We start from the raw sequence: 12,753 nt of genomic DNA on the forward strand, positions 1-12,753 counted from the left end.
AATAAAAATACAATGTACAAAAGGCGTCCCCTTCAAGCCGCCTCGACGGCTGACCTGATTTTTTTGAGGGGGGAAGGGGGGGGCAAAAGCAGGCGCGATCCCTTCTCTTCGCGTCTGCGTCCGCCTGCGAAGCCAGGGATTTGGGGGGCGGTAAGAGCTGAGGGTCTCAGCCGGACGCTCCGACGAGGACCCGAGCGGGGAATCGGCGAACGGGCACATCCCGGAGCCGCCCTCACTCGGGAGCCGCCTGCCTGCCTGCGGGGAGTGGGGTGTGTGTGTGTGTCTTTGTGTGTGTGGACGGGCTGGCTTTCGCCGCCCCCGCCGCGTCAGGAGCCCGCCAGTCGGCTGAAGCGGCGGCGGCGGCGAAGAAGACGGGAGGGCACACAACATGTCTGCTCCGGACCGGCTCCCTCCGGAGGCCGAGCGCGCCCGGCCAGCTTTTCCCACCGAGCAGGTAAAGAGCTGCGCGTCTCCTCCTCTACTTCGCGCGCTTTTTCCCAGCCCGATCCTCCTCGGAAGACGGCGCCGTCGAGGAATCGCGCAGGGCGCTCAAACCTCCGGCTCAAACCAGGCGGCTGCTAAGCCGCTTCGGGAGCCCCGCGGCTCGTGGGAAGCCCGCTCGGCGGCGGGGCAAGAAGCACGGGGGTTTTGTCCCGGGGGTGGGTGAGTGGGTGGGTTGGGATGGGAGAGAGGAATCCAAAGCGGGACTGATGGTCTTGGGGACGGTTGACCTCGTTCGGGCGGACGCCGCGCCGCCGCTCTTGGGGCATCATCTCCCCGGAATCTGGTGGTTGCAAAAAAACCCGGCCCGAGTTGCGTCCTTTCTGCTTTAAGCCGAATCCGGCTGCGCTTTTTCGGTTCCAGAAAGCAAAAAGCACGGAGGCGTTGGAAAAGCGAGCAGGAAGCCGGTGAAATCGTTGCAAGGCTCTCCGGTTTGCGCGCAACAGCCCGGCTGGGCAGAGCCGGGAGAAGCGCGGGAACTCAAGCGTTGGGATTGCTCGGCCGGATTGCCCGCCGGACCCTTTCGTCGACTTCGGGGGATAATGCAATGCAATGCAATGCAATGCAATGCAATGCAATGCAATGCAATGCAAAGCAATGCAATGCAATGCAATGCAATGCAATGCAATGCAATGCAACGCAATAACAAGAGTTGTAACCCACCCATAACTTCATAATGCAATAAGGTTGGAAGGGACCTTGGAGGTCTTCTAGTCCAACCCCCACCCCCCCACCTCCTGCTGAGGCAGGAATACCATTTCAGACAAATGGTTATCCAGTCTCTTCTTAAAACACTCCGGGCGCGCAGAAAGAGAGAGAGAAAAAAAGTTTCGATTGAATTTCTCGGGAACAGGTTCAGCGGGAGACTTCGCTCGGGGTTTACCGAATGAAGCAGGTTTTTCCCGAGATCTCCAGCAACTCGAAACCCTCAAGCGAAACTCCCCGATCGGCTACTACAACAAGCGCCTTACTGTGCTCGTTGTTGCGGGAACCGCATATCGCTTCGGGAAAGGTAAATTTGGGAACCCAACCCGCTGGCTCGCTTACACGATCCGAAATCCAAATCGTGATGGAAGGCTTGACTGTAGCTTAACTATAGTTAGCGGGAGTGCTGCCTTAGCTCTTTGTGACTTTGGTGGCGTATACTGGGCTAATCGAGCCCGTTGGATTATCCCCCACCCCACCCCCTTTTTCTTTTTGGGGACTCATACGACTGCGTGTAACGTAGGGAACTTGGCCACTTCCATCACCAAGGGAGAACCCGACTTCGCAGCTTTGTTCTTTTGTAAGACGGGGACTGAGTCAGGCAGGGTTGTGGTTTATTTTTTATTTTATTTTTCTTTGCAAACCGGATTGTGGAAGCAAATAAAGCTAGCAAGCCTGCCTGCCTGGCCCTGGACGCCGAATTCCCGCCTTTGCGATCCGGGCCGAGAGGTAGCTTGCAGACGCCGCGTCCTGCTGTCAGTCGCTGGCGATTTGCAAACTGGTGGCGAGAGTTTGGACTAGGAGGGGGAAGACACAGTTCAGATCCAGCCTCATTTTTTTTCCCCGCTTGCTTTTGGGACCTGCGAGTCCCGCTTTCCTGAGAAGAAAGAAGGAATATGCCTCTCGCGAAGGAAAAGATGAGAGAGAGAGAGAGAAAAAATGGAGATGTCGGTGCTCTCTGAGGTTGGATGTTTGCAGGCGTTTCATTACCCGACTAGGTGACATCATCAGTGCTAATGAATGGTGGTGGTGGTTGGAGGGGGATTAGACATACAGAACTTAACCCTGCCAGTGTGGTTTAATTTAATTTAATTTAATTTTAATCCCATTTATATCGCGCCCTTCTCCGAAGACTCAGGGCGGCTTACAATTTAAGCACAAATCAAATGTGCTTAGCAATAGCCTTCATTCTATGTATATGCCTGCTTATTAGGGCTTTTTGGGGGGGGGCAAGCGGCATTATTACAAAGTCAGCTTATTGCCCCCAACAATCTGGGTCCTCATTTTTCCTACCTCGGAAGGATGGAAGGCTGAGTCAACCTTGAGCCTGGTGGGACTCGAACCTGCACTAATTGCAGGCAGCTGGTGTTACTTAAGGAGGCATTTGTAAAAAGAGTTGTGTGGGGTATCCATTTTGGGGGGACGTTGTTTGGAGGTGGGCTGTTTCCCATATTCCGCTGCGCTCTGGGTTGCTGCTGTGTACTTGTACTCGTCTTGAGTTCTGTTCTTACACAACTCCTCTTGTGGGAGGGTTGGGTTGTTACTTCAATAATTGGGATCCTTGGATTTGAGCGGTTTTTCAACACTCTCAGCTCTAGGAAGGATATATACTACTCAAAATAAATAAATAAAGGGAACACTTAAGCAACACAATGTACTGTATTTAATAGTAGGATGTCTTATTTTCTGTTCCCTTTATTTTTTTGAGCAGTGTGTGTGTGTATGTATATATGTATATAGGTTTGTGTGAGAATTTTTTTTTTTGGATTGCTAACAAAGAGTTAAAGGGCAATCCAATTTCCCCCCCACAAATATGAGCTGTCACTGTTGTGACTACAACCTGTGGATGGCCTTGGGTTAGGCTGAAACAGGAAATAAGATTTGCCCCTTGTTTGGGGCCTAGCAAGGTATTCTAAATACTTAACAAACATTTTATTTATATTATATTATATTATTATATTATATTATATTATTATATTATTTATTTATTTATTTATATATAAAATGTTTGTTAAGTATTTAGAATACCTTGCTAGGCCCCAAACAAGGGGCAAATCTTATTTCCTGTTTCAGCCTAACCCAAGGCCATCCACAGGTTGTAGTCACAACAGTGACAGCTCATATTTGTGGGGGGGAAATTGGATTGCCCTTTAACTCTTTGTTAGCAATCCAAAAATTTTTTTTCTCACACACACACATACATACATACATATATACATATATACATATATATATATATATATATATATATATATATATATATATATATATATATATATATATATATATATATATATATATATATATATATATATATATATATATATATATATATATATGTATATATATACACACACACACATACATACATACATACATATACATATACAGATATATGTGTAAATTATTCAAATTGCTAATAAAGAATCTCAGATAAAGGGTATGACTGATGAGAACATAAGAAGTTTGAAATGATCATCTCAGCCTCCCAATTCTTTATTAGCAATTTGAATAATTTACACAAATAATGAGCTGTCATAAGTTGACTATATCCTGTGGATAAGCCTTGAGTCAGGCCAAAGCAGGAAAGAAAGAGTTAATTAGCAAGGTGCATTCAAAAAGCCTTGACAAATTCTTAACATACATACATGCATACATACATATATATATATATGCTGTTTCCTTCTTCCCTCGTGAACGTTATTTCTTTGAAAATGTTGATAGTTTCATGAGTCTTCTCTAGTTCCTTCTTTAAAACAAGAAAGGTGCTGTCTAATATTGGATCCATACTTTTCAGTGGTATGTGTGTATGTGTGGGGCTATAGTTTCTAGATGTTGGGTACAGGCTTCTGCAGTGAATGCGTTCCTCTGCTTTTCTGACCCTATTTGTCCCTCAAACTGAGGCAGGGGGAGGAGGTCCATGATTCTGGGTATTTCCATTTTAATGTATTTGGCTATAAATGATAAATCAGTAACAATAGATTCCTTCAGCAGTATTGATTCTCCTAGCAGTTATATTGTTAGGCTATAACTGTTCCAGAAGGCCATTACACAGGTCTGGTATGTTGTGTAGTACCGCTGTCATGGATTCTTTTGCTAGTTCTGGAACCGTGAAAGTAAAGAGTCCTGTGACATTGAATGCAACCGTAATTTCATCTTCTAGTTTTTTTGGGTTTTTTGGTATTTTTTTTGGGGGGGAGGCGTTGCAATGGGGAGTTGATAGAATATTCATTCCCTTCTGTGGGGTAGATATCCAAGCTATTTGGTATGTTCTTTGTATGTCCGAGACCCTGGTAATAACACAGTTGGACAAAGAGGTATGTGGAGCTTCGATATTTATTGCTGGCCACCCCCAACTTTTTTTCCTCTGATGTTGTGTTTTGTATTCCTTTTTTTTGTTATCATAAAGTTTTTTATTATTTTTTTTAACCTCCACATACATATGTTAGTTTTTCAAACAGCGTGCCATCTGGATTCATAAAACGCTAATACATAATCAAGTCCTATTCTTTGGTTCTCTCTTCTAACCATTTGTAGAATAAATTCCAGCTTTGGTAATATTCTGTTTCTTCTTTATCTTTCAGTCTCATAGTTAAACTGTCCATCTCTGTGCATTCCAGTATCTTTTTTATTACCTCTTCTTCTGAAGGTATTTGTTCATTTTTCCAACATTGCGCATAGCTTATTCTTGCTGCAGTTACAATATGTAAAACCAAGTACAAATTTTTCTTATTGATCTTTTCTGGTACTATACCTAATAAAAAAAAATCAGGATTAAATACTAAATGTTCTCCTAATATTTTTTCTAGCCAAGCATGTATTTTTTTCCCAATAAGCCTTTACCTTGTCACATGTCCACCAGATATGATAATATGTACCTAAGTTATGTTTACATTTACAACATTTACCTGATACATTTTTAAATTTTTTTGCTAATCTAGCTGGAGGTAAGTGCCATCTATAAAACATTTTATACAAATTTTCTTTATACGCAGTTGACATTGTCAATTTATGATTTCTCTCCCACAATTTTTGCGTTGTGTTTTGTATTCCTACTTTGCCCTTTTCCTTTGAGATTCTCCTTCCAGGGTAAATATGGATTCACTCTCAAAGGAGAGCAAACCACTAAAGTGCTGAAATAATTCTCATGACTCCGCCCAATTCTGCTTTTGCTGCTATGCCATGCCTGAAAACCCAAATTTAGTGTTTTTTTAAAGACACCTGCAAAAAAAATGAATAGAGCAGCAAAAAAAAAGCAAACTATGGCAGGAGTACAGGGTGGCAGATTCTTGAATCTCTGTTCAATTAAAAAAAAGCATCCAAATATTTGCTAAAATACCTGAGGTTATAAAGAAGCTGTAAACTTCTACCTGGAGTTTTAAAGGGGGTACAGAGGTTTGAATCTTAAGCCATTTCCTCAGTTACTAACGATTCATTGGCACTTTGTGCACCCGTTGTGAGGAAAAAGCCTACTATCATTAGTGGCACACAACATTATCCCATAATTCTTTGTTCTGATGTGCAATGCCCCTAGGAGGAATATAGCCATGGGTCTGATTTGAAAACATTTATAATTTGTAGTTTCGGTGTGTTCATTCAGCTTCTACTTCTATGTTTTTTTTCCATTATGTGAACTCAAGAAATTAAGAAGGTAAGGTTTTCCAGATAATGTCAGTTCATTTTCTCAAAACAATCCAGAAATACAGTAGCTTGCTGCTTCAGGAAATATATTTTTCGACTAGCCATTTTGTTTTATAGTCCTGACATTCCCGGTAATCTTTCATGCAAGAAACCTAACCAGGTTTGATGGGTCTTATTATTTTTTCAAGATTGGCTTCATGCTGCCACCTGCTGAGGCCTGTACAATCCCAGCAGCTTTTAAGTAAATGCTTAAAATGCTTCGTTGTACTGACCTAACTTTTCTCCTAGTACACATAGTCCTCGACTTAGAACAGTTCATTCAGTGACTGTTCAAAGTTACAACAGCACTCCAAAAAGTGACTTAACGACCGTTTTCACCCGTAAGACCATTGCAGCATCTCCAGGGTCATGTGGTCCAAATTCAGGTAGTTGACTCATATTTATGACAGTTGCAGTGTCTCAGGATCATATGATCACCTTTTTACAACTCTCTGACAAGCAAAATCATTGGGGAAGCCAGATTCATTTAACAACCCTGTTATTAATTTAACAACTGCAGGGATTCAGTTAACTGTGGCAAGAAAGGTAATAAAATGGGGGGAACTCACTTAACAAATGTCTCACTTAGCAATAGAAATTTTGGGCTTAATTGTGGTCATAAGTTGAGGACTACCTGTATAGTGGCATATTTGTGCAGCTCTGAAGAAACGAGGCGTCGTCATTGAATTAATCAGAGTGTTTCCTGATGTATAGGGAAATTGAAATATTGAAAATGTGTTTGAGGGTTTTTCCATATGCCTTTGGTATTTCAAATAAACTAGGAATATTTATTGTCTATGAAAAAATAAAAATTTATGGTTCTCCAAACAGTACGCTCCCCCAAGCATAACAATAAAGTAAATGTAGTAGTCCAGTGACAAATACCTAAGTCAAAATAAATAGAAAAGATTTTTTAAAAAAGTTATGATTGGTGTCTTCTATTAGGCAGTCTCCTCAAGGAAAGAATGTGAATAATATTTCCCTGAAATAGATTACAGAATTGCAAATAGGAATCATTAGTAGTGTGAACATTGATTTATATCTGGTAGTTTATGAATCCGTTCAGCATAAAATTTCTTCAAACTATGTGATTTAATTAAGCATGTCCTTTTCAAGAATGAGAAATGAAAGTAATTTGCGCGCTCTGACTTCTGCAATAAGTTATGGTTAATCAGAGTGAAATGGTGTGAATTGTGATAGTGTGTCTTTGTAAATCTGGAATTCGTTATCTTGTGAAAAAAGGGTAGGAGCTGTTATTTCCTGTTGTGTTCTGCAAAAAACACCCAAGCTTCAAAGATGTGTTTGGAGTTGGTTCCGCTGAGGAATAAAATCCTGATTTCTCTTGCTTATCTAAATGTCTATGGAGATTCTTAGTCATCCAGGTCATAGTTATCCCAAAGGTGTTTTTTTTTTCATGAGGCAACTGAAGTTTCTTGTTTTTCACCTTTCGCTTTCAGCTGAGGGCTGAAGACGATTCTGGGATGAGAAGCGAAAGGTCTTCAAAGAAAAACAAGGAAGTCCAGTTGCCTCATGAAAAAGCAGCTTTTTGGGTCCCCTTGCTTATATTTAGGTGTGAATCTTTAAATGAGAGAGGTTCTCCACCCCCCCTCCCCGCATCAATATTATATATAGCGGCTTCTCAAGTAGATGTGATGTTTAGAAGAAGTTTGCCAGGAACAGAAAAAGCCACACTGAACCTCAGTGGATATGGAACGCTGCCATTTCGGGGACTGCAAACGACAAAATTGGGAGAGTTCCTCACAGATGTCAGCTGAAATTAAAATACTTTGGGAGCTACCAGCCTCACATTGTTGACGGTATTTTTTCCCCTCTCCCAGTGAAAGCCAAGGGAAGTCTAAAGCAGTTGGAAAGGCGATCCTGAAGTTATAAATAGCTGTGGCCCAGCTATGTTAGATTCTCGGGACTCGGTGCTTCCCTGAGCAATGGAAAGTCTGAGGAGAAAAAAATACCACAATAAAAAATTAAACCTCAGGACACTGGAGAAAGCATTCCAGTACAGCATTGACAGTAAGTGCAAAGTCTCCCTATCAGAGTAGATACCCATAGTTGATAAGGTTCACACTTATTGGGGTCCTTCAAGCCCGTTGGAGGCTCCAAGTCAATGTTGGCATGAAGCAAAGCCGTGCAGCTCCACGGTTGCTTGTCTAATTCCAGAAGGGGACTGGTTTTCCTGCTTCAGCTTAACGTCTGAAAAAGGAACTGGGAGAGTTGTCGCTGACTTTGGCTTCTCTTGAGGGAGATATCAAAGGCCAGCTGTAAGCAAAGGGTTGTCATCAGGGCAGATTTCAACAAGGAACAATTAGAGACCCCGCAGTTTAAAAAAAATATATGTGGAGACGTGCGCCATAACAACTGTACAACAAATAGAAATTTGGTAGCCTAAGTTTCCATTTCTTTGCATCTGAAAAAGTTTGAAATGTTTGGATGTCTGTTATACGTATTAAAAAAAAGCAATGCAAATAAAAGCAACTACATGTTAAGTCCCCAAACAATAGAGATTCCTTTTTTTTTTAGAGAGATTCCTTTTTTAGGGCCAAATGGGGCCCAATCCTCCCAGAAAAAAAATAGTAAATATGACGTGAAATCACTTAAAAGACTTTCTGGGGTGATATTTTTTGTATCATTTTATTAAATGTTTTAAAAGGAAGATTAAAAACTTAAGAAAAACCAATACAAAGTAAAGCAAGAAAAGGGAAAAAAAGAAAGTAAGGAAAAGACAAAAGGTGCAAAAAATAAAAGGTAAAAAGAAATAGAAACTCTTGGTTTCGTTGCAGCAAATGTGTTGATTGTATCCTATAGGCATAAAAAGCTCACTCCTTTCTATAATCTAATATTTTCTAAGCATTAAAACCACAAATCAAAAGTTTATTTTGTTTCATCAAAAAGTCTATAACGGTTTTTCAGTTAGAAGTAAATGCCCTTTCTCTAATAAGGGTGTCGCTTTAGCCATCTCTGCAAGTTCCCTCATCTTTATCAACCATCATCCATTGTGAGGAGTGCTGAATGTTTTTAGTTTTGTGCATATAATAATCTGACTGCAATAATGCAAATTCAAGGTTCCATGATTTTTCTCCCAGCTGTTCATCCATTTGTCCCATAAGAAAACTCCCTGGTTTCAATTGTATATTAGTGTTTAAAACCATATGAATTAATACGTGTGTTTGAATTCAAAAATTACTGGCTTCGGTAGAGGTCCACCAAATAGAATGACCCTTCATGGTGTTCTATTTCCAGCACAAATTCAAAGTACCTTTATGCCAGGGGTGTCAAACTCAATTTCATTGAGGGCCGCATCAGCATTGCGGTTGCCCTCAGGGGGCTGGCTGGGTATGGCCAGGGTGGGCGTGGCCTACTGGGTGGGCATGGCCAGAGTGCGTATGGCCTACTGGGTGGGCGTGGCCAGCTCTACATCGTTCGCATCAAGGGTGCCTATGGGGGCCTGGGCAGGAGTGGGACAGATCTGAGGGTCTCTGGCAGAAGGAGGGTCTCTGGGCCAGGGCCAAGGCAGTGGGGGCCGTTCCTTCACTGTTTCCAGGATGGCTTCGCGGGCCACATGAAACCACTTCGCGGGCCAGATCTGGCCCCCGGGCCTTGTGTTTGACATGTCTGCTTTATGCATTTCAGATAATTTCTCTGGTGCCCTATACCAGGGCTTTTCAATCCATGGTACGTGTAGCACTGGTGGCACTTTGGCACCTGGCAGATGGCCTGCATACGATGGATTGAAAAGCGTTGCAAAAAAAAAAAAGTGTAAAAAAATGTATAAAAGCGGATGAGCTGAAGTGGCGTCAGCGGCAGAGAGGCCTGGGAAAGAGTCAGCCGGAGCTGCAGTGTTGCTGGGGCTCTGCTGAGAGCCCAGGATTGGCACATGCGACTACAGGTGATTGGCACTTCCAGCACAACCGGAAGAGAAAAGGAGAGGGAGGGGGGAGAGAGGAGAGGATATAAAAGGAGGAGGAGGGGGAGAGAGGAGACGATACAAAAAAAGGAGGGGGAGAGAGAAGAGGATATAAAAGGAGGAGGGAGATGAGAGGATATAAAAGGAGAGAATATATAAAGGGGAGAGGAGAGTAGAAGGAGGAGAGGGGAGAAAAGGATATAAAGGAGAGGAGCGGATATAAAGAGGAGTAAAACGTACTTTTTTCCTTTTTTAGCGGTTTAACATTTTTTTTTAATCCCATTTATATCCCGCCCTTCTCCGAAGACTCAGGGCGGCTTACAATTTTAAAGCACAAATTAATGTGCTTAGCAATAGCCTTCATTCTATGTATATGCCTGCTTATTAGGGCTTTCGCCCCCCCCCCAGCGGCATTATTACAAAGTCAGCTTAATTGCCCCCAACAATCTGGGTCCTCATTTTACCTACCTCGGAAGGATGGAAGGCTGAGTCAACCTTGAGCCTGGTGGGACTCGAACCTGCACTAATTGCAGGCAGCTGGTGTTACTTAAGGAGGCATTAGCCCACTGCTCCACCAAGGCTCTTTTACTAGATTATAGAATAAAATAGAAAAATACAGAAGGAAATAGTAGGACACAGTGGCGAGGAAAAAGAGAAAGAAAAGTGAGGGGGGGGGGAAAGGAAAAATCAAAGAAGGGGAACTGACTTCCCACTTGCTCTGTTGCAGTAGAATGAAGCATTAATATCGAACCTCAACTTTTTACTTTTCTGTAATAATATAAACTAGCCATTTGTATAACAACAAATCAATCTAATCAGTAAAACTCAAAATCCCCCCCCCCCCTTTTTTAAGTCATCAGGTTTTTGACACCTTGCTATGCACTGGTGGTACTCGAATATTGTCATGTCCTAAAAGTGGTACAATCAGTGAAAAGGTTGAAAAACCCTGGTCTAGGGTAGTGTCCTGGCCCCCAACTAAAATGCTTTTTAGCTCCAGATTCCAGACAGTATAACTCAACGAAATGGTTTTAAACAAATATTTATTGTCCAGGAACTCTAAAGCAGAGACTTACTTTGCAGTAGATTCGTCCGGTCATAATCATATCTGTCCATTTTCCTAGGTAAAAAGGGGTAATTCCCCATCTCAGCTCTGCGTGGTTACAGCTGTTAATTGATGCGTGCATGATGCTGAATTAGACAAAGGCTTTACAGCCTGGCATGTAGCCAGGATGTCCTGCAATAAACTTTGAAGCTCCTCCCCCTGGCTAGATAAGCTATAGGATTTACTAACAACTAGACTACATTTCCCAGAAGCCATCTCTTAAGGAAACAGCATTAACCCTGTAAATCAGGGGTGTCAAACTCAATTTCATTGAGGGCCGCATCAGCATTGCGGTTGCCCTCAAGGGGCCGGGTGGGTATGGCCAAGGTGGGTGTGGCCTACTGGGTGGGCGTGGCTAGAGTGCGTATGACCTACTGGGTGGGCGTGGCCAGCTCTACATCGTTCGCATCAAGGGTGCCTATGGGGGCCTGGGCAGAAGTGGGACAGATCTGGGGGTCTCTGGCAGAAGGAGGGTCTCTGGGCCAGGGCCAAGGCAGTGTGGGCCGTTCCCTCACTGTTTCCAGGATGGCTTTGCGGGCCACATGAAACCACTTCGCGGGCCGGATCTGGCCCCCCCCGGGCCTTGTGTTTGACATGTCTGCTGTAAATGCTAAATACTCTTAACACAGTTCTTAATTCCTAAATTAGCTATAATAATGGACCAGCTGAATATATACTGGTCCAGCACAGGCAGGGAAACCCCTTTGGACACGCCCTTTGGATGAAGCTTCTCTGATTGGACAACTTTCCATTGGGAGGACTGGGCCATGCACACAAAGGCTAATAAAGAGGATCCAAATTCCAGGGTCAGGGGTCCCCCTGCCCTTTTGTGTTGCTGTTTCAGAGCACAGCAGGAATGGGGTGGGGTCTTCATATGAGAAGGGGGATTCTAAAACTACTCTGACAAGGCCAGATTGAGATCTGTCGCCATAACGACGCTTAGCCACCTCCCATTTCTGCCTGGTGGCTTTTGAACTCCTGAACTTTTCCCTTCCTTGTTCCTAAAAATAAGATGGGGTTGCCCAAGCTAGCTGCCCTTATTCACTGCCTAAAATAAATTCCACTGGCTTAAGAATAGTTACTGCTTTGAAATTACCAAGTGACCTATAAAATAAGTTTTACCCCTCATTAAGCATTTAAGGTTTTGAGAAAAAATATAAATACAAATAAATACAACATTATTATGTTGATTGTTTTTTGAACTTTGTAGCACAGTCCTTGAAGTATCACTCAAAGATGAATTAGTTTAATTATAGATGCTTTTAATCAGGTTAGGTATCATAACAATTAAGGTTTCCGCTTCTATTTAATTCCTATTAATTCTATAAATCCGACTACAAATCCAGGAACTTCAACCGAAGCAATGAGGGATTCTCAAAAACTTTGGATTATTATTTTAATAGGGAACAAAGGCTCCTTTTAGATTCTGAAGTATTGTGCTGTATTTGTTTGTTTATTAGCTTTTATTATTTACAAGTAACTCAAGGTACCAAATATACATAATACTCCCTCCTCCAGCTAGAAAGTACTATGCGGTGGGAATTCCCTTCAAATATTTTGTTGGATTTGAACCAGAAGGAAACCACATATACCAAAGACCTGTCTGGTCACGGGAGGCTTGATATGTAATTCCCTTGTTGGCATAAGTCCAGCAACATGTTTGCGGAGAAATTCCACACCATCAGGAATGAAATAGTAGATGTGAATGGATGCTAATTTCGGCACCTACAGTATTTGGACCAAAGCAGCCACTGGAAACCAGTCAGTATAAGAAGAGCTGCATGAGTAAAATAAAAATTCTTCTCTATCAACGCACGTCTGGCATGAGTGTGTATTAAATTAGATC

The 12,753-nt window shown here is 42.5% G+C and overlaps 1 protein-coding gene across 1 annotated transcript in view; it reads left to right on the plus strand.

Annotated features, from left to right (window-relative positions):
* Window positions 1-388: 388 nt before the first annotated feature.
* Window positions 389-12,753, plus strand: part of CORIN (corin, serine peptidase) — a gene marked incomplete at both ends in the record, with an annotated part of 99,247 nt that continues 86,882 nt past the window's right edge. Inside the window, 2 exons of the mRNA XM_081332547.1 lie at window positions 389-454; window positions 1,355-1,513. Coding sequence (XP_081188673.1) covers window positions 389-454; window positions 1,355-1,513 — 225 coding nt within the window. The remainder of the gene's footprint in view (window positions 455-1,354; window positions 1,514-12,753) is intronic.

This window comes from Vipera berus (assembly GCF_964194415.1).
Source record: "Vipera berus genome assembly, chromosome: 7".
Lineage (NCBI taxonomy): Eukaryota > Metazoa > Chordata > Lepidosauria > Squamata > Viperidae > Vipera > Vipera berus.